The 21790-nt window shown below is 46.5% G+C and overlaps 1 protein-coding gene across 1 annotated transcript in view; it reads left to right on the top strand.

The window, feature by feature from the left end:
* bahcc1b (BAH domain and coiled-coil containing 1b) overlaps window positions 1–21074 on the top strand; it is a gene marked incomplete at both ends in the record, with an annotated part of 86283 nt that extends 65209 nt beyond the window's left edge. The window contains 12 exons of the mRNA XM_083903763.1: window positions 4323–4514; window positions 4582–4811; window positions 13448–13552; window positions 13604–13694; window positions 13905–14022; window positions 15086–15161; window positions 15600–15708; window positions 15806–15922; window positions 16010–16147; window positions 16948–18389; window positions 19301–19537; window positions 20865–21074. Of these exons, the coding sequence (XP_083759889.1) occupies window positions 4323–4514; window positions 4582–4811; window positions 13448–13552; window positions 13604–13694; window positions 13905–14022; window positions 15086–15161; window positions 15600–15708; window positions 15806–15922; window positions 16010–16147; window positions 16948–18389; window positions 19301–19537; window positions 20865–21074 (3065 nt within the window). The remainder of the gene's footprint in view (window positions 1–4322; window positions 4515–4581; window positions 4812–13447; window positions 13553–13603; window positions 13695–13904; window positions 14023–15085; window positions 15162–15599; window positions 15709–15805; window positions 15923–16009; window positions 16148–16947; window positions 18390–19300; window positions 19538–20864) is intronic.
* Between the last annotated feature and the right edge of the window lie 716 nt (window positions 21075–21790).

Genomic DNA, 21790 nt, shown 5'->3' with positions numbered 1-21790 from the left:
CACTTTTTAGCACATTTACAACAATATTTGCTAATGTATTAAATAGTTAAATCTAAATCTAAATGTTAAATCTAAATTTAAATGCTAAAGCTAAATCTAACTCCAAATGTTAAATCAAAATCTAAATGCTAAAGCATAAAAATGCTAAATCTAAATCTTAATGCTAAAGCATATAAATGTTAAATTTAACTCTAAATGTTAAATCTAAATGCTAAAGCATATAAAAGCTAAATCTAACTCTAAATGTTAAATCATAATGCTAAATCTAAATCTAAATGCTAAAGCATATAAATGCTAAGTCTAAATCTAAATCTACATGCTAAATCTAAATGCTAAATCTAAATGTTAAATGCTAAACCTAAATGCTAACGCATATAAATGCTAAACCTAAATGCTAACGCATATAAATGCTAAATCTAAATGCTAAAGCATATAAATGCTAAATCTAACTCTAAATGCTAAATCTAACTCTAAATGATAAATCATAATGCTAAAGCATATAAATGCTAAATCTAACTCTAAATGCTAAATCTAACTCTAAATGATAAATCATAATGCTAAATCTAAATGCTAAAGCAAATAAATGCTAAATCTAACGCTAAATCTAACTCTAAATCTACATGCTAAATCTAAATGTTAAATGCTAAACCTAAATGCTAACGCATATAAATGCTAAATCTAAATGCTAAAGCATATAAATGCTAAATCTAACTCTAAATGCTAAATCTAACTCTAAATGATAAATCATAATGCTAAATCTAAATGCTAAAGCAAATAAATGCTAAATCTAACTCTAAATCTACATGCTAAATCTAAATGTTAAATGCTAAACCTAAATGCTAACGCATATAAATGCTAAACCTAAATGCTAAAGCATATAAATGCTAAATCTAACTCTAAATGCTAAATCTAAATGTTAAATCTAAATCTTTTGAAACTTAACAGTTAGCTAACCCTTCCGACATTTCCGGCAAACGCTGAACCGTCGGACATGTTGACATGTGGCATGTGAGGCTAGCATCCGTGGGCGAGAGTGATAAGAAAAGTGACCGACGCTGGAGTGTACCACTCTTTGTTTTTGGGGATTTGTAAAAGTGTTTTCACATCTTCGCTCACACACGTCCGCGCGTGTGTGTGTGTGTGTGTGTGTGTCCTGGCTTGTGCTTTATTGAGACGTCAGCCATCTTCGGGGACCTCCTTTCACTCTCCGCGGCTCGTCTGTCACACCATTAAACCCCGTTAACGACCTGCCACAGGCATCCGACGCGGCCACCCCTGCCCTCACTGTACACCGTACGGTAACGCGAGCCGCGCTCTGGCCGCAGACAGAATGTCGCACCCTCTCCTCTTTTTTTTCCCCCCCTCTTCACCTCCTGGACTCCATGAAAATTCTCCTCCTCAAAGAGACTCTGAGACGCAGAGGGCGGAATATGAAACAGGCAAAAAGTTGAGGAAAACGCCAGAATGTCTGAATGACCTTGTGACCTCAGTGGCACGGAGAGGTAGTGATTTAATATGTATGTATGTGTGTGTGGGGAAAGGGGGGAGGGGCAAAGTGTTGACGAGAACGCCATGTAAGTGACAAGTGTGTCAGAGATGTGTCAACACCTGACGCGACCCCACAGTCGGCGACACACACATGCCAGAGTGTGATCCTCAGAGTGTGTGTGTGTGTGTGAGAGAGAGTGTGTACAGTCTCACTTGTGGGTGTGTGTGTGTGTGCGTGTGCGCCAACATTTGTCGCACGTCGCTGCATTTAAGGAACAAGCGTCGCCTTATTGTGCGGCCACCAAAGGTTTCAATGTGCAACACTTGAGCGCCACTCGCCACCACAGTCGAGCACACGTCAGACGCGAACAAAAGCCCGCCGTGACAGTTCTTAAGCTCCCGTGCCTCGTCGAGCCGGTCGCCAACGAAAACAGACGCGCGACATGATGAATGCATCAAGTTACTTAGGAGGAGGAGAAGCTTTGAGTCACTTTGGAGCCGTTTTCGTGGCTCCGAGACGTCGGCATCATGGAAACGGCGGGCTAATATTAACCCTGATTTTTGTCTGAAGACGCTCTCGAGCCAAAGTGTGAGCTTTGTTTGTAAGTTAATCTGCCGTCATTCGGATTCTCACCGGATTTCTGTCCTCACCTGCTGCCGTGTCGTCTGACGCTCTAATCTCTTAATGACGGCACAAACGCGCCGCGTACGGGGAACATTTTTAAAGCATTAACAGGTCGTGAATGTGATAGGGCGACGGGTTCAAACGGGTTCATCGCGTGGACACATGAAACGTTCTATATGGAGACAAAGATGGCCACAAATAACCCTTTAATTAACCCTTAGAACACAGTAGAGTGTAAATAAGGCTGCTTTTTGCATTACTAGGTTAAAACAACCTATAGGCAATCTGATGAAAAAGTTTTAGATTAGAACACCTTAGCAAAAAGCACCCAAAAAAATTTAATCGGATTAAATCACTGAAATTTGGAAATACGTCAAAGTTGGCTTGACTCGTTTTGATTTTGTGAAAAAATATGTGATATAAAATCTTATAAGAAAATGAAAAAAATGCATTTTGCAAAGCCTCAAAATGGGACCTATAAACACCCACACGCCCAGGATGTCCATATAAGGACTTAAGGACCTAGCAAGGGTGCACTGTGAGCGCTAAGGGTTAAATTAATTCAAGCTTTATTTTATTTGCATATAAATGTTACCTTAAAACACTGAAAACATTTTTTGGGGGGACCCAAAAATAATCACTCGTGACCCCTCCATGGGTCCTGACCCAGTGTTTGGGAACCACTGCGTAAATATTCATAGACAGACTCCTGCTGCAAACGTCAAACCAGGTGACCAGAACAGAGGCCTCGCTAACAACACTCACAGAGGAGGGAGGGGGGGGTGTGGGTTAGTTTTTTTTTTCCAAACTGGAAGGGTCAGGGGTTTGATCCCCTGCTCCGCTCGTCTACATGCCGACGCGTCCTAGGGCAACACACTTAACCCCCGTGTCGCTGCGCCTGCAGCATATTAATGGCCGTGATGGATGTGTGACGGATACAGTGCTGCATATAGATGAGCTGCATGAATGTGTGAGTGAGCGGCTGAACGGTTTCTATACACATAATATAGATGAAAAGACCTGTGACAAAATACTCTTCTATATACTGTATTTTCATATTTAATACGTGTTTCCTGGTGCATTGTTATGCAGAATTTTGCCGTCAAACGTTGGAAACCAATGTTTGATTCAATCCAATCCAGATTTTTTATATATTGCAGGTGCACTGTAAATTGTGGGATAATTGTTCACAAAATAGACCATTTTTATTTCATTTTTGGTCATAAATATGAGCCACACAAACCTTGAATTGTGACTTATTTTCAAAAATCACAAAGTCGGTATTATTTGTTATTATTATTATTAGTTTATATAGTTGGTAGAAATGAAAAAAATGTATAATTATGTTTTTTCTGATGAAATTATTTAATCAGATTGCCTATAGGTTGTGCAGAAAAAGACACTTATTGCATATTGCACATACAGTATATCCGTATAGCCTCTACATATACAAACATTAATGAGGAAAAAGAACATAATAATGGAAAATAGTAATGGAAAAAAATGTGTAATTCCGAAATGCTCTGTGTTCTTAGGGTTAAGAATCAAACAATATTGAAATATTTAGAAGGAAAAATAAACAATAAAAAACAACAGAGTAAGGGTCGTCCTCTGAGCTGCTGATCTTCGGAAGATCAACGACCTCGTTCGTCGTCTTCGGCTTCATCCTCCATACGAGGGTCACGGGGGTCGCTGGTCCCAGTAAACCCTGGACAAATCACCAGTCCATTGCAGGGCCAAGATGTAGGGATGAAAAGTCATTCGCCGTCTAGGTTCAGAGATATAAAAAGTGTATTTCAATCTTTGTTATGAGACCTCTGCTGTTTCATGTGGGTGTTTGGGAAACCTAAGCTCAGTAGCAGCAGCGGCAGCAGCGGTAGCTAAAGACCCCCCGGGTTCTGAACAGAGCAAAACATCAATAACAACAACATGACATTGATTTAGTCAGTTACAGCAACGACAAGGAGTCGCTGCACAGGAAGCAGGAAGTGTTTACCGAGAGAATTTACTGAAAGGGAACCAACGGAGAACATCGGCTGACGCACTGGACCTCGCGGTCGATCCTGAAGCGAGTTTAGCCGCGGGCGTTTGAACTGAAGTGAACTGAACACACGCTGCGGGAATATTGAGAGCCGACTTGTCGACATGCGCCTGTCAATTGAGTCCCAGACTTTTGTGATTGATCCTTTCTGACGCCATGTCTCCACAGACGACGACGACGACGACGACGACGACGACGACGACGGCGGCGGCGGCGGCAGCTACGACAGCGAAGACGGAGCTGGTGACATCAAGGCTAAAGAAACTTCTGCAAACCCTGCAGGGACCGGATCGTTTTCTTCACAATCCTCCAGGCTCCAAACCAACCTGAAACCCAGGAGTAAGAGACCCGAGCCTACAGGTATGCTGCTCCCGTAGACTCAAGGAATTCATTCATCTAACTTCTCTGATTTCTCTTTGAACCTCAGGCGTCGAGCGAGTGTCCAGTACAACGCACAGAAAACCAAGTTTTGGCAACTCGGAGCGGAGACGTTCAGACCACCAGGGGGCGAAGAGAGCCTCTCTGCCCAGCTGGGCTGTGTCGTCAGTGGGCCGCAGCTTTTCGGACGGACGGGTGAACCACCGAGCGGCGACGGAAGCAAGGAGCAGCAAGGATTCCGCGAGGAAGACGTCAGTGGGACAAAGCATTCTGGGAAAGGTAAGACACTGCAGTGGACGGACATGGCGATGTGTATGGCAGTAACTGGTGTCTTTAGCAGAAAAGGTTCTTGGTTCAAACACTGTTGCAGCTGAGCTTCCCCCCCCCCCCCTCCTGTGTGTGGGTAATCTCCAGGTACTTCCTCCCACAGTCCCGAAAACATGCAGATTAATTTGAGACTCTAACCTACTTGTCAAAAAGCCCATTATAATCCAGCTTTAAACAGGTTTGTCACCAATGGGGAATGGGTTTAATTAGCATTCCCACCTGGGTCAAATGACTCCATTACACACAGGTTTGTAACCAACTTTTGGCTCCGGTTGACGTCAGTAGGAAGGAACACACAACCCTGACGGAACACGCTAAATTCCTCTCTGTCTGCTCTCGTTTTTTGCCAAAAATGTGCAATTTCCGGTGCAACGCTACCTTATACTTATAAATCCCTTAGGGACATTCTTTCTCTGCATTTAACCCATCCTTTACTAGGAACCGTCCTAGAATTAGAAGCAGTGGGCATCCCTTGTTCAGGGGTACCCCAGCCCTTAGACCGTCAATGGCTGCTCCCAATTCTTGCTTTTTTAAACATTTGGTACGCTTTTAATATTTATTTCGTCAATCTAATCCTTTTGGGCAGCCCGTGGCCAAGAGGAATGGAATTGAGCTTGTAGCCGTTTCAGTACTAGGATGGGCCAAGGGCTGGTGGGGTGCCCCCTGTACAAGGCACCCAATTCCCCCCAATTGCTCACTATCACGAATTGGTGTGTGTACAAAAATGACTAATCCTTGGTTTTTAATGCGTTCCTTGGTTTAAATGATTGATTTATCCACCGTAACATAATCGCTTCCCTCAAAGAGTTTGGTTTCTGGCACATCCTAACCCTAACCCTAACCCTAACCCTAACCGACAGAGGGTCCCAGAGAGCGGATCAACCACTGGCATTAGGAATGGTGGTAGGAATAATGTGGTTATACCCACTAATTTTACCGCAAAAGAGGCTTAATTGATCTGAGGACACACCAACCCAACGATTGGCCAAGGGCTGGTGGGGTGCCCCCTGTACAAGGCACCCAATTTCCCCCAATTGCTCACTATCACTAATTGGTGTGTGTACAAGAATGACTAATCCTTGGTTTTTAAACCGTTCCTTAGTTTGAATGATTGATTTATCCACCGTAATATTATCACTTCCCTCAAAGAGTTTGGTTTCTGGCACATCCTAACTGTTGGCAGAGTAGCCATACAGCGGCTACTGCTGTAAAAACCCACTTAGTCGGCACCGAACGCGGAGGAGAAGGAAGGAGGACGAGAGACGCTCAGTTTGCCTCACATGGCACTCAGCACAGCAACTGCTCTCAGCTGCGTGCAGGAGGGCTCTTTTATTCAACCACGCCCACCTGACAGGTGGCTTCACCTTCACAATCAAATCATAATCACATCAATGTTCTGACAAATAAACATAAATCAATAAACAATAAACAATCAATAAGTGAGAATAATTGAGAGCACCACTCAACACCCCCACTTGCTCTCACATTACAAAAAAAAACATTTCATTTACATTCAGTCAGAAAACATCAATACAGTCTATTTTCTTTCAGTTATACCCAAACATAAATTCAGCAAATCTTGCTAACTTAAATTTTGTTGCAGGCTTGGTCATAAGATCTGCAACCATCTGCTCAGTTGGACAGTTCTCTAATGACAGTTTACCATCAGTTACAGTGGACCGAATGAAGTGGTATTTAATATCCACATGTTTACATCGCTGTCTTTTAACAGGATTCTTAGCTAAAGCAATTGTGCCCTGGTTATCCTCAAAAACTATAGGTAGCATATACACATGTTTATCAATGCCATCTAACAGTTGCGTGAGGTACAGACACTCTTGGATGGTAGTAGCAAGAGCAATATACTCCGCTTCACAAGTGGACAGTGCTACAGTGGGCTGCTTTTTGGTCTTCCATGACACTAAAGTGCCACCCTGAGATAAAGTTACACAATACCCGGTTGTACTACAACGATCTTTTACATCACCAGCCCAGTCTGCATCACTGTAGGCTTGTATACCCAGGTTTTCATTACTCTTACTATAACACAACTTCTTATCACTTGTACCTTTCAGATATCTTAGCACATGTTTAACTGTACAAAAATGTTCAACAGTAGGTTCGTTGAAATACTGTGACAGTTTACTTACAATGAAGCTTAAATCAGGTCTTGTACAAACAGTTAGATAAATCAGACTACCCACTGCTTCTCTGTACATTGAAACATCACTCAGTAATGCAGCATCATCTGTGTAGTTCAGTTTCTGTTCACAAGGTGTTGACCTAGGTTTGCAATCTTGCATGTTAAACCTTACCAGAATCTTCTCAACATATTTTGATTGAGACATTGTTACACAGTTATTACATTGTTCGAAATCAATACCCAAAAAACTTCTCAGTTTGCCTAGGTCCTTCATTTTGAACCTTGCTGCAAGCATGTCTTTTGTAACCTTCATAGCATTCTCATCACTTGCTGCAATTAACAAGTCATCAACCCAAATTACCATAATGACCTTCTCATGTTCTCTTTCTCGTGTGTAAACACAGTGGTCAGCTTGGTTTTGGAGAAACTCATTCTGTGTCAAATGGTCATGTAACAACTTATTCCAATTCCTGCCCGATTGTTTGAGCCCATACAATGACCTCTCTAGTTTGCAGACTAACTTCTTGTCTGTGTGAGATCTCACCTCGTACCCTTCTGGCTGTTCCATGTAGATCTCACAGTCTATGGGTGCATTTAAGTAGGCAGTTTTCACATCCATCTGGTGTAAGATCAAATTTTCTTGTGCTGCTTTCTGCACCAAAACTCTAACACTAGTCATGTTAGCTGTAGGAGAAAATGTCTCCTCATAATCCACACCCATCTTTTGACTGTACCCTTTGGCAACATATCGGGCCTTGTATTTCTCAGATCCATCAACATCAGTTTTAATAGCATACACCCATCTACCCCCCACTGCTTTCTTACCCTCAGGCAAATTTGTCAGTGTAAATGTGTTGTTCACTTTAAGTGAATGCATTTCCTCATCCATGGCTTTCACCCACTCTTTTGATTTGTCTGAGGTTACAGCTTCTGTAAACGACACAGGTAGGTTACATATCACACGGTAACAATAATCAATGTTACTCTGGGCTAGATCAGTGTATCTGTCTGGCCTCCTTCTCTCTCTGGAAGGATAACGGCTTGACTCAGGTTCACACTTGACTTCAACTCTTTGTGGTTGGTGATGGCTGACTTCAGCTTTCTGTTCTATCACATGATCTGGACTTCTAGATCTAGGTTTTATGAAGTCATCATCTTCAGGTGTAAAATGAGTCTGTGTCTGTTGCTCTACACCAGATTTAGTCACAAACTTTACCAACCTGTGCTTCTGCACTTTCTTACTGACAGGTAAGTAGACCATGTATGCAGGACTGTTTTTATCATACCCAATGAAAACACATTTTTCAGACCTTGGATCAAGTTTTCTTTTGTCTCGTTTATAAGCAAAACACTCTGACCCGAACCTCTGCATTCTAGACAAATTGGGTCGTCTTCCTGTCAACATCTGGACTGGTGTCTGCCCTGTGCGTCTGTTGAAGCACCTATTCCTGACCACAGCAGCAGTTTGGACTGCATAGGTCCATAGTTGTTTCGGCAGACCACTTTCAATTAGCATGCACCTTGCCATGTCAAAAAGTGTGCGCCAATTGCGCTCAGCAGTACCATTTTGGTGAGGAGAGTAAGGTGCTGATGTCTGATGTTTGATCACATTTTTAATAAGCAATGTCTGGTAATCTTTACCTGTAAATTCTGTACCATTATCAGATCTGAAACATTTCACTTTGCCGTATGGGGCAGTATCGGCCAAAAACTTCTCTGTAGCTAGAACAGTGTCACTCTTGTTCTTCAAGAAATACACAAACACAGTACTGGAAAAATCATCAGTGAATGAAAGTGCATATCTGTAACCATCTCTAGACTCTGGGTGAATTGGCCCTGCCAAGTCTGTGTGTACTAGTTCTAGAGGGGTCTTAGCTCTTACATCAGGGTCTCTGTTTCTAGTTTGGAAAAACTTCCCTTGAGTGCACACTTCACAATGTGGAGGTTTCTGTGTGGAACCCTTGATTTTCATACCATCCACAACATCTTGTAACTTCTGAATGTCATTATAATTACAGTGCCCCAAAATTTCATGCCAGGTCTGCATATCGTGACACCCCTTGCATTGATCATCATCACCTTCATCATCATCATTGTTCAATGTGTGCAAATAATAAAGTCTATCGTGTACGTGTATGTGAAATTTGGTACCGTCTCTGTGGATCAGAACGTCCTTCCCCTTCTTGAAGACCACGGTGGCTCCATTTGCAGTAGCTGCTTTCACAGACAGAATGTCTTGTGGATAGGATGGGATGTACAGCGCCTGCCTCAGTGTTGTGTTCAGGTGTCTTCCTTTACTGTCGATCAGACAGACTTCTGCATCACCTCGGCGCTCTGCGACGCCCTTGCACCGCGTGCCGTCCGCCAGCTCCACGCAGTGTGACTTGGCCTGGAACCCGCCATCAAACCTCTTGAACTTCGCCAGGTCTGTGACGATGTGCGAGGTTGCCCCGCAGTCAACCATCAGGCCCCTCACGTCGACGTCTGCTGCTCCCTCGCTCACTCGGAAGAAGTACTCCTTGTCCTCCTGGTCCTCTGTCTCCCCGGAGACCTTTCGTGCGTCGTCTCGGTCCCCACGCTGTTTCCGCCTGCAGGTCGTGTCCCGGTGTGTGGTGCTCTTGCAGTGGCTGCACCACAGTCTGCGCTGGCAGCCTCTGGCCAGGTGTCCCCTCAGGCCGCATCTGAAGCACACCACTTCCGCGGCGGTTCTCTCAGCTCCCCGGTCACCTGCTCCGGCGGGTCTCGCTCTCCGCTGCTGCACGTTCATCACGTTGTCATCTGCAGCCCGCATCTTCTCTGTGTCCTCGTAGCTTCGTAGCTTTGTTTTGAATTCAGAGAATTGCATCGTCTCATCTCGTTGTGTGACATGGATTGTAAATGGTTTAAAGGACTCCGGCAAACCTTTCAATACCATTGCAACCAATAGTCCGTCACTTAATGTCTCACCGGCATTTCTTAGCGCTGTGATTGCCGTCTCTGCCCGGATCACGTACTCAGTCACAGTTTCACTGTCTGACTTCTGCAGTGAAGTCAGTTCTGTGTAGAGGCTAATGATGCGTGGCTTTCCTCTGCCTTGATAGTAGTTTCTCAGGATCTGCAGGGCCTCCCGCCCGTCATCGGCAGCATCGCGCATCACCAGCGACAAGCTCTTATCATCAAGAAACTGGATGAGCTCCGCATATGCTTCCGCATTCTTTTCTGCGTCTTCAAGCAACTCATCTGCTTCTTCGGTTGTGGGCTCTGTTAAGATAATGTCTTTTAACCCCTGCAACCGGAGATGGCCCAAAAACTTCACCTCCCATAATTCATAATTATTTTCTTCTCCGTCAAACAGGAGCCGCGACCAGCGGCTACCGAGACTGCTCTTCTTCTCTGCAGCCCGTCCGCTCATGGTGCTCACAGCATGCTATCATCACCTGTACGTCGGTGGGAACATGCTGCAAAACTTTTCACTTGATTCACCTGGGTTCTCTGGGCCCATAACCTGTTGGCAGAGTAGCCATACAGCGGCTACTGCTGTAAAAACCCACTTAGTCGGCACCGAACGCGGAGGAGAAGGAAGGAGGACGAGAGACGCTCAGTTTGCCTCACATGGCACTCAGCACAGCAACTGCTCTCAGCTGCGTGCAGGAGGGCTCTTTTATTCAACCACGCCCACCTGACAGGTGGCTTCACCTTCACAATCAAATCATAATCACATCAATGTTCTGACAAATAAACATAAATCAATAAACAATAAACAATCAATAAGTGAGAATAATTGAGAGCACCACTCAACACTAACCCTAACCTACAGAGAGTCCCAGAGAGCGGATCAACCACTGGCATTAGGAATGGTGGTAGGAATAATGTGGTTACACCCACTAATTTTACCGCAAAAGAGGCTAAATTGATCTGAGGACACACCAACCAAACGATTGGCCGACACCAAAGAACGATGACTAATCACAGAGCACATGTATTCCAGGCAACCAGCGTGTATGTTTTGCGCCTGCTTTACTTTATTTGTCATTGAACACCGCAAGAACTGTTGTTTGGCAGCAAACACACGCATGTGATCGTGTTGCAGTTGTGTTCACATCCAGGTGAAGGTGTGAATGCGACTGGCTGCAGCGGCAAATGATAAAGTGGCTCAGATAATGGATGTTTTCGGGCGTTAATCAGTCGTGTCCGTGCTCCGGCCTCATAAAAGTATCCAAAAACAATAACAGGAGTGGATCTCAAAGCCAGAAAGACGCACCATCCATTCGTCAACGTGCTATAAAAGGTGCCTTTTTTTTTTTTTTTCCTGCCAAGAGGAAGTGATAAAGTGAGCGGGAGTCACAATTAATGTCTTTTGTCGTGAAAATGATAAGTCGGCGTAATTACGTTAATGTTTTATGACAAAGCCAGAGTGGACAGGAGGAAGAAGGGTGAGGTTCAGACGGTGGCTGACTGGAAATGTGAGTAAAAGAGGGAGAGGTGACTCAGAGAGAGTCACTCCCATGGTTCTGAAGAAGCCCTGAACTCACACTCACTCCTTCTTCTTCTTCTTCTTCTTCTTGGCTGACGTGACCCACACCCAAACGATTCCTGTTCCCTTCACGACTCGGCGAAGCTCGAGCGGTAAATCAATAAAAGTCTTATAAGCTTGTTTTTTTTTTGCGGGACGCGCTCTTGTTGCTACAGTAGGTGTTTGCGTTTGTCCTGCAGTGTGCAGACGCTCACTGTTGGTCCTGTTGTACTCTTGTATTCATGCAGGCGACGGTTGGCGAGAAGAAGCCGGGTTGTGTTTTTTTTTTGTTTTTTTTTTTAATGAGAAAATGCCCCCAAGGTTTTCTTTGACTCGCTGAGTCATCGTGAGGGTATGTCCAAAAAAACACATAACTCCAAACCAAACAGAGGAGTATAAAGATAATCAGTGGCCGTAACCTTGTGCACACCCACACATTCCATAACACACACACACACACATGCACACACACACACACACACACACTAGCGCTAAAGGGAAATAATCACCTGTGCCCTCTGGTGACGAAACTTCTGTCACTTAAATATATGGTCTCCTGATGTGGAAACCACCAAGAGACAACACACACACACACACACACACACACACACACACACACACACACACTGGTTTCCATGACTTCAGAGGACATTACATTGACTTACATTCATTTCCTGTAGAGAGACTTAAAAGGTGCGTTCACTCCGGACCTTCTTAACCGAACCCTAGTTTTTTTTTGCGCGGAAAGTCCGTAAAGTTCCTTAAAAACTGTCTTCAAGTGAACCAAATGCAGGAAGCGGACTGCAACGCACTGCATTGTGGGTAAACGCAACCAAAACATACGCACGCGCCGAACGATAGCCGGGGTCAATGGTTTCGTGGATTGAGAACGAGGTAAAAGCTCCGGTAGAAACATGGTCAGGCAAAGTTCTTGTTCATGGTTTGTCTCGTCTTCTACCTTCAGTCATTCTTGATGCAGCGCCCCCCTCAGGCGAGGAGGGGGAATACGGTGTTCAAGAGGTTTCCCGTTCATTTCACTAAAAGTGTGAAGGCAAACGGAACGTTGCAACCGCCAAATCGTACCGAGTCAACCGTGAAAATGACCTTACTCTAACCTTAGCCCTAATCACGACTGCCTTAGTCCTAATCTTAACCCTAACCCTAACCCCTAACCTAACCCTAACCTCAGCCCAACTTTAAAAACATGTCTGCACCTCAAAATGTACTCATTTACGTGATGTGGGCTTGTCTCCCTAAGGAAGACACGTCTTCATAATGGGTCTGTGTTAACAGATTTAGGTCCCCACAACATCAGGAATACCAGGTTACTACACACACACACACACACACTCTCACTTTCATGGACTGTTATGGTCTTTTCTTTAATACAAGCACAAACCTGTTGGGCGAGCTGACTTTTCATCATCCTCAGTCATCAGTCATCTTTGGATAGACTAGCTCCAACCGGTCTGTGTGTGTGTGTGCGTGTGTGTGTGTGTGTGTGTGTGTGTGTGTGTGAAGGTGAGAATGTAAATTAGGATTCTATATTAGTGGGCGTCCACCCTCGCTGAAGTGTCCTTGAGCAATGCGCCGAAGCCCTTACCAGGTCGAGAGGTGCAGTTATTAACGCGACCTCTGATCTTTGTGTGAACGATGGCAGTTGGGAGAAGAAGAAGAAGAAGAAGAAGACAAATCCTTCTGGCTTAATTGAAGTATCAAATGACACGAGGCGCTGTGCCTGCGGTGCTTCTTCTTCTTCTTCTTCTTTTTTTTCTTCTTCTCCACCGAAGGATTAACCACATCAATCACGTCAGACTGAAAAAAAAACTGAATAAATTCGCCCACTCGCAGATCCTGTTTATTGTTTGGCTGATTCCGATGCATAATTGAGCGACGCCATGTCCTGCTCTCTCTCTCGCTGACGTCGTCCTAACCCCGTTTCCTGTTGTCCAGGCTAAGGGCCACGCGGTCAGCCGCCTCCTGCAGAGCTTCGCGGCCGACGACGGCTTCCGCTTGGACGAGGAGAGCAGCTTCTCCGAGGGAGAGGAGGAGGAGGAGGATGACGACGACGAGGAGGAGGAAGAGGAGGAGGAGGAGGAGGGCGACGAGGAGGAGGAAGAGGAGGAGGAGGAGGAGGAGGAGGAGGCGATGGAGAAGAAGTCGATCCACCTTCCCCCCAACATGCCTTGCAGAATACCCGGTGGGCATAACCGTGACACATCATTTATAATTACACACATGCAGATTTGAAGAAGCATGCTGGACCCTTTCCACACACACACACACACACACACACACTCATCCTCGCCTCTTTGTTTCCTCCTCCCCAGCAATTATTCAACACACTTAGAAATTATGGATGTCTTACCCTTTATTTTCTCTCCATCCTTCCCTCCTTCCACCCCTGCAGCTCTGCCCAACTGCGTGCTGAGCAAGGAGATGCTGGTGGACGGCCTGAAGATCCTCATCTCCAAGGAGGACGAGCTGCTGTACGCCGCCTGTGTCCAAACTCTGGACCTGCCTGACATGTGAGACTTTCTTTTACAAATCTAACCTTTATTTTAACCCGAGGACAAAGATTAACCCTAACCCCAACCCTAATCCCAACCCTAACCCTAATCCCAACCCTAACCCTAATCCCAACCCTAACCCTAACCCCAACCCTAATCCCAACCCTAACCCCAACCCTAATCCCAACCCTAACCCTAATCCCAACCCTAATCCCAACCCCAACCCTAATCCCAACCCAAACCCCAACCCTAACCCCAACCCTAACCCTAACCTTAACCTATTTAACCGGGAACAAATATAAAGAACCTGTTTTTTTAAAGGAGACCTGGAAAAAATAGACATTTGAGGAATTTGACTTCATAATTACCTCAAATAAAATGGGATTCACCATTTTTTCCCATTTAAAATGATGTTTTCTCACGAATTGATTGATTCTTTGTATTATTTAGCCACGTTTAAAGGAAACGTCCAGCCCTAACCGTCCTCCAAGACACCATTATTTTTAAATGCACAGGTCATAAAACCATAAAGTCGCAGCTAACCGCTAAACAAATAAACCTTCCTGACATTTCTATACATTAATCTTAGACATCCGTCATCCGTGCAGGGTTTTTTTGGAGAATACATATCATTATTTAGCAAAGGCGTTCTTAGATCTTCGTAGTAAAATCGGGCTCCATCACTCAACGCGAATGTCACATGCGAACGATGTTTAAGCTTTCATCATCATCTTTAAGACGCGTTTAAAGCCCTCAGGGGACAGTGAAGGTATTTTTTTTTCTTATTCTTGTCTAATTTACTAAAGAGTCGAAAAACAGCAGCTGTGAGAATCTCGACAAACAAGAAGTCTAGACGACGGCGAAGCCAAGACACAGTAGTTGGAGCCAACGCAGCTGCCTGTAAAATAATAACATAAAACAAGCCCCGTTTTTGCAGAAGTAACCTTGGAAACTAATATAATTTCAAGGGTGTTAAATGGAGTGTAAAGGTGCAACTTACAATTTAAAGTAGCCACTTTGTTTTTGGCAGAACTTTGTTTCGTTCTAAATTAATTTCCTTCCTCTTTGTGTTTTTATTTAGATTCAGTGTCGTAATCGAAGGAGAGCGAGGGAATCGCCCCAGGATCTACTCGTTGGAGCAACTTCTCCAGGAAGCAGTGAGTTCCGGCCTCGGCAGCATCTGTTTCACAAATTCACAGAAGTATTGGAACGTCTGACCATTACACCAATAGGGAACTCATTAAAATACATGTAAAGTACTTAAATATGGAGTTGGTTCACCTTTTGCAGCTATAACAGCTTCTTCTTGGAAGATTTTTGAAGAGTTTCTATGAGAATTTGTGCTTCAAATCATTCTGTAGAGCATTTATGGACGAGAAGGTCTGACCAGTCAAGTTCTTCCACACCAAACTTGTCCTTTATAGTTCTTGCTTTGTGAACTGGGACACAGTCAAACTGTTGTTAAAGTTGGAAGCGTAGCATTGTCCAAAACATCTTGATATGCTGAAGCGTGAAGGTTGTCCTTCATTGGAGATCCCAAAGACAGAAAACAACCCCAATTCAATAATTAACAGAACAATATCTTCCTCCCCCAGGTTTTAGACGTACGGCCTCAGAATGAAGCCATTTTGACCGCAGGGACGCGAGTCTGTGCCTACTGGAGCGAACGTTCTCGCTGTCTTTACCCCGGATACGTCCACCGAGGTGGGTCACCATCGCAATCCGCTTCGCGATGTATTAAATGTGCTTATTCACATGTTATTTTACTACAGCTTTACTGTTTTCTGTGCCGGTGCGTCAGGTGGTCCAGGCGAGGCAGAGAAGGAGGGCAGCGTCATGGTGGAGTTTGACGACGGAGACAGAGGAAGGATCTCGCTGGCAAGCGTCAGACTTCTGCCTCCCGGTTACCAAATCCGCTGTGAGTGTGGCCTTTGTGTGCAGAGAGTGATATGTGCAGAAGGAGAAGCTTAAATGAATTAAAAACGGTGGAAAATCTCTGCGTCAGGTGCGGAACCTTCTCCAGCACTTCTGATCTCACCCGGTCGCCGCGGTCGACGAGGCTCCGCCCAGGAGAAGAAAGACTCGCTGATGGAGAAACCAGCCAATGAGGAACCAACGGGGAAGCCTCAGGAGAAAAGACCAGGTGAGCCGTGTGTCACATCATGACTTGATCTTCAGGGTACGGAACAGGAAGTACGTTCTCTACGATCTGCAGTCGTTTGATTAGTTCTGCTAACGAGAAACAAGAGAAGTCACAGCAGGGATTTCTGTTATATGAGCTTTTTACTCACAGAGAAGTCGCAAGTGTTGTGAGAAGTTACCCTTTAGGAAGTGAAGGAAATGTAGATATCTGCATCATGGTTTTTGACCATCAAGACTAAAATGGGTTTATTTGTAATACGAGATTGTACAAGGTACATTTCAGTCAATTAAAAATAGCAATTTGGGGGCTGGAAAATGCTGTATGCAACGTATCCAGAGTGGAATTTATTTATTTTAATATGAAAACAGGGTAGCACGCTTATAAAATTCAGTTTTAAACGGATACCTGTGAGTGACATCACCAAAAAACAACGTTGGTGCCACAGGAATTTTGGAATTTCTCGTCGGCCGCCTCATATTTGCCTTCCCACTTCCTCATTAATCACTGTTTTATAAGGTGTCATTGAAGAGCTCTTTGTAGTCGAGCCAGATACATTTAACTCCTCACAGACTGCGGGGGTGACGACAAAAGGTGTGCGGCAGAGACGGGTCGACCAGGTTTGTTAAGGGTTGAGTAATGTATATGTCGTAACATACCTGGCCAGGTGAAGATCAAAGAGATAAGGGTATTAAGTTTCCCCCCTCGAGCTCTTATATCCACAATTAATCTCCGTTTGTTCTTAAGGCCTGTCAGCTTGTATTGATTTTAACCCTTCTCTGTTGCTCTGGCTCCTTTTTCAGTTGGCAGACCGAAGAAAATTCACTCAGTGCCTAAGACGGCCAGCGCGCCGGCGTCGGTAACCGACACCGTAACCAAAAGCACCACCTCTTTGTTGAGCTGGTCCATGCCCAGGAAGAGGCCGCCCGTCGACTTCTTCCTCTTCAACGGTACGTCCCGTAAGACCCAGAGGAGAATACGAGAGCGGGATTTGGGTCTGTTCCACCGGCCGGCTTCTCACCCTCTCGTGCCCTCGGCTCCCGTCAAAGGGATCTTTGGCTCTCCTTTTGTCGTGGACTCGTTCAGTAGCATCGCCAACGGCTACGCTAGCTTCGGAGGCGGCGGGAGCGCCGGAGCCGGGCGACCCGTCTCCACGGTCGCTCCCGTCGGGCCGCGCGACTCCTCGTCTTGTTCCTCGGCGGTTACCATGGCGATGGCGGCGGGGAGCAGGAAGCCGGCGAGCGAACGTGACAGGAAACAGTATCTGGTGAAGCTGGACCACGAGGGAGTGACCTCTCCGAAAACAAAGAACAGCAAGGCCCTGCTCCGATTCGGGAGCGGCAGCAGAGGAGGGAAGAGCCTGAGCTCTGCGGGAGCCCCGCTGAGATACATCCACCCGTCTTTGTTGGTGAAGGAAGGCAAGAAAACTCGAGCGGAAAGAAACGACACTGGCGCTCAGTCTGAGGCTCATCTTAAAGGTGCTCCACCTCCACGAAAGGATCCTCCATCCAAAGGCGCTGGAGTCAAAGGTGGTGATTACAGCGTGGACTACGCCAGCGACTCCTACTCGGAGCTGGACGAGGACGACGAGGACGCCGGTCGGGGTGTCGAGGCGCGCCGAAGGAGCGCCGCAGTCCCGTCGCACCGCGGCGGGCGTTTTCTGTCCCGCCTCTCCGTCTGCTTCTCCTCGTCGTCCTCCTCCTCTTCCTCGTCGGGCTCCGTCTCCTCCTCGTCCCTCTGCTCTTCGGACAACGACTCCTCCTACTCCTCGGACGAAGAGTCGTCGTCGGTGCTGCTGCGTCGCGCGCTGCTGCAGCAGGACAAACACAAGCACAGGCAGAACGTGACCTCCTCCAAACTCCCCAGCCCCGACCCCACAACCTCCGGCTCCTCCCCCTCGGCCTCGGCGCCAGCAGCGCACGGCTACGTGGCCAAAGCCAGCATGGCCGTGTCGGGCTCCAAGGCGAGGGTTGACCGAGCGGAAGACAGGAAGACAGAGTTTGTGTCAAAGGGAGCGACGGTTTCGAACAGCGGCGCAGCCAAGGCGCAGCTAAAGAGGAAAGACGGAGTTCCCAACAGCCACCATCAGAGGCAGAGCAGCCCAGTGAACCAGCAGCAGAAACACGTCGCCAAGGACCAGCCGACGGCCAAGAGACAGAGGATGTCGTCACCCGAGCCGCTCTCCAACATGGCTCCCCTGCTGCACGGACGCCAGCTGTGGACATGGTCTGGCAACCCCACACAGGTAACACACCATCCCTGATTCCTTGTTGATTCACCGCCCCCCCCCCCTTTTTTTTTTTTTCTTCTCTCACCCCCCCCTTTGGAAGTGGAATGACCAAAGGGGGGAATTGTGGATGTGAAAACCCATAACACTGAAAGCTTAAACACTAAAAGGTCCAGTGTGTAACATTTAGGGCAGTTTATTGTCAGACAAAAAATGTGAAATGCATGGTGTGGAATCACAGCGGTGTAACATCCAAGCCTCCAAAAACAATTTATGCCAATGAAGCCTCTTAAATGTTAGAAATTTGAATCTCCCGATTGAAGTAGGTCACTGATTGTTTCCTCAGCGCGGCCCCCCCCCCCGGGGATCGTCCGTTCTGCCCACACCGACACCAACACTGTCGCGCTCGGTCAGCGCTGTTTGTTTATGAATTAGTTATCCTGATTATTATGCCGGCGATTCTGAGATAAAGGAGCAGAAAAACACACAGAGTTTCCTGCGTTGCCCTGTGTTTGTTTTCTCTGTAAACACGCAGAGACGTGCAGCTTAGAGGGGAAAAACGCTGACCTTCCAGTGGGAAGCACAAGACGGAGCAGAGATGTAGGTGTTTGAGTCAGAATATGATTAATGTGAATATGACCTGACTGTGAGCGTCTGTGCCGTTTGCCTGAAGAGGATCAGTGTTAAAGGCCTAAAAAAAGGGAAAAACGCATTAGCTTTGCTTGATGTGTTGTTTTGCTAGGAGCAATTTTTTGGAGTGGAAAAACACATTAAATCCTACATTATTTTTGTCGACTGGTTTTAGCAAAACGAGCACAAAAAAAAATTAATTTCTGAAATGAGGCCGGTGGTGAAATAAGTCTTTCACGCTGAATAAATAGATTTTTTTTTTTTTTTTTCAAATTCTCTTTCCCGCCCCCCCCCAACAGAGACGTGGTCTGAAGGGCAAAGCCCGCAAGCTTTTCTACAAGGCCATCGTCAGGGGCAAGGAGACGGTGCGTGTCGGTGACTGCGCCGTGTTCCTGTCACCTGGGCGGCCGCAGCTGCCCTACGTGGGCCGCGTGGAGAGCCTGTGGGAGTCGTGGAGCTCTACCATGGTGGTCAGGGTCAAGTGGTTCTACCACCCGGAGGAGACTCGCTTGGGGAAGCGACACCGCGATGGCAAGGTACGGAGCTAGCAGAGCGCGGGTCGAAATTTCTAAAACGAGAAAGTAACAGTCTGTGACATTTATATATATATATATATATATGACCACTGTGCTTCTTTTAACTCCCTATTCCCATCCGATACGAGCCGCACTTTTCTTGAAAAGTTGTAATATTTGCAGTTCTAAATACTGCAGCGTAGGAGCGGGTAATTCCCAGGAAAGCTGCACAGGAAGTCATGCATTTTTACATTTCTGGCAATGTCAATACTGGTTTGTTTGGAGAAAGTGCAAAAAAAAAAAAGAGTAGTAACATCCAACCATCGCTGAGCAAACGTGGTTGAAGGATCACCACACGCAGAAACGAAAAGGCTCACCCGGAGGAAGAAATCAAAGAGCGGCGGCAGCTACAATGACGACGACGTGCCACACAGAAATGAAATACTCTCAGACGTCTTATGAGACCTAATAGAGTCCAGAGTGTAAATCTCTGTGATGTGTTATGATGAGGCTGCCAACTGCAACAAATGGAGAACATCGGGAGACGACGGTGGCCTTCACATACCACAAAAGGATGTCATTTCCTTTTCATTTGCCTGCTTAACGTCAGTCTGGTGTAGAGAAAATGACATGACCGGCTCTTTCCAAACATATTTAAACTAACCCCGGATTACCACTGGGGCGCGTTACGGCAGCGGCGCGGTGCCTTGGGAGCCGGCGGTATTCACCGGAAGATCGCGCGATAATCGCGAACGGACGCGAGTTCCCGAGATCCCGCGATAGACTGTGTGTATAAAGGAAACAACAACAACAACGCAGCTTCTTTTCATCCTCCGACGTGGAAGAACTGTTGATCTGGTGTCATGAATGATTTAACGTTTCTCCACTTCAACAGTCAGTCTCTCGTCGTACATCATGACTCTCAGAGACGCTCTGATTGCAGCACCGGTCACGACGTAATGTTGATGTGAAGTTGTGACAGGCTGTATGACCTGTGTATTGTGTTTTATTTTGAAAGGGGGGCGTAAATGTTGTGTCTGTGTCGCACTTCCTGTCTGGTGCGATCTGCTCTGTTGAAATGTACGCGGTTCAGCAGCAGCAACGACAAAAATCGCTGCTACCTATCGAAAGTGCTTCTGGGACGCTACTGAGATGTTCCGCAGCGCGTCCGGTAGAAAATGCTCTCATTGATTAGAATGGAAGCCATTTGCAACGGCGACCGCGCGCCGCCGACATGCCACGGCTGTAAGCGCGTCCAGTGGAAAATCCGGGCTAACCCTCCTAAAATATCCCCCGGTGGACACAGTTAAATTGACCATGTTTCTTACTTCCCTGCCTCCCATCTTAGAACGCCCTGTACCAGTCCAGCCACGAGGACGAGAACGACGTGCAGACCATCTCCCACCGCTGCCAGGTGGTCGGCAAAGTCGAGTACGATCACCTGACGCGCGACCGCAAGCCGGGCGCGCCGGCCAACGACCTCTTCTACCTGGCCGGGACCTACGAGCCCACCACGGGTCAGCTGACCGGAGCGGACGGCCTGGCCATCGTATCTTAGGAACCGCCGGTTAGAAGGAAATCTACTATACTGACCCAACGACCTCTGGAGTTGACCGGCTCGCGGACGGTCCCTCAGAGCAGGAGACCGAGACGCCAGAGTCCCGGGTCGACGTATCGGTCCCTTTGTGAGCAAAAAAAAAAAGGAGCGAGTCCACTGGATACAGTTCAGCAGTACTGGCACTTAAGAAGAGTCCGGTTTGTTTCCGGCGGGGGGGAAGCGCGTCTGACCCGTGAAAGGCGAGGACCGAGGCATCGCCGCCGCGGTCAGAGTCCGCCGCTCGGGGGGAGTTTCTCGGGGCGACAGAAGAACAAGGAACCAAGGACTTTGGAGCACTTTGGAGCACAGAAGCTTGGATACGCGACGGAGGGAGGACGGCCCCGTTTTTTAATATAATTATTATTTTTAAAAAAGACAAAGACTCGGAAAACGGTACGGTGAGCAGAGACTTACCGTAAACCACACTGGTTTGGATGGTTTTCAATGGTCTTATACTGGTTAGTTTTGATGACGACAACACGATTGGGGGGGAGGAGCCCGACAGGACCAAAAAAGCACTGTTGATCGGGAGTGCGTGTGTGTGTGTGTGTGTGTGTGTGTGTGTGTGTGTGTGTGTGAGCGCAGCGTGGCTGTGTCGCCCCCCCCGTTATGAGCTCTAAGTAAATAACAGCGCTTCAGCGTGTGTGTTTGTTTTGTACGAGCAAACGACGCACGTA

This window comes from Microchirus variegatus, assembly GCF_963457635.1.
Source record: "Microchirus variegatus genome assembly, chromosome: 17".
NCBI classification, from domain to species: Eukaryota; Metazoa; Chordata; class Actinopteri; order Pleuronectiformes; family Soleidae; genus Microchirus; species Microchirus variegatus.
The sequence above is the reverse complement of the archived record's forward strand: the minus strand, read 5'-3'. Positions and strand labels throughout refer to the sequence as shown.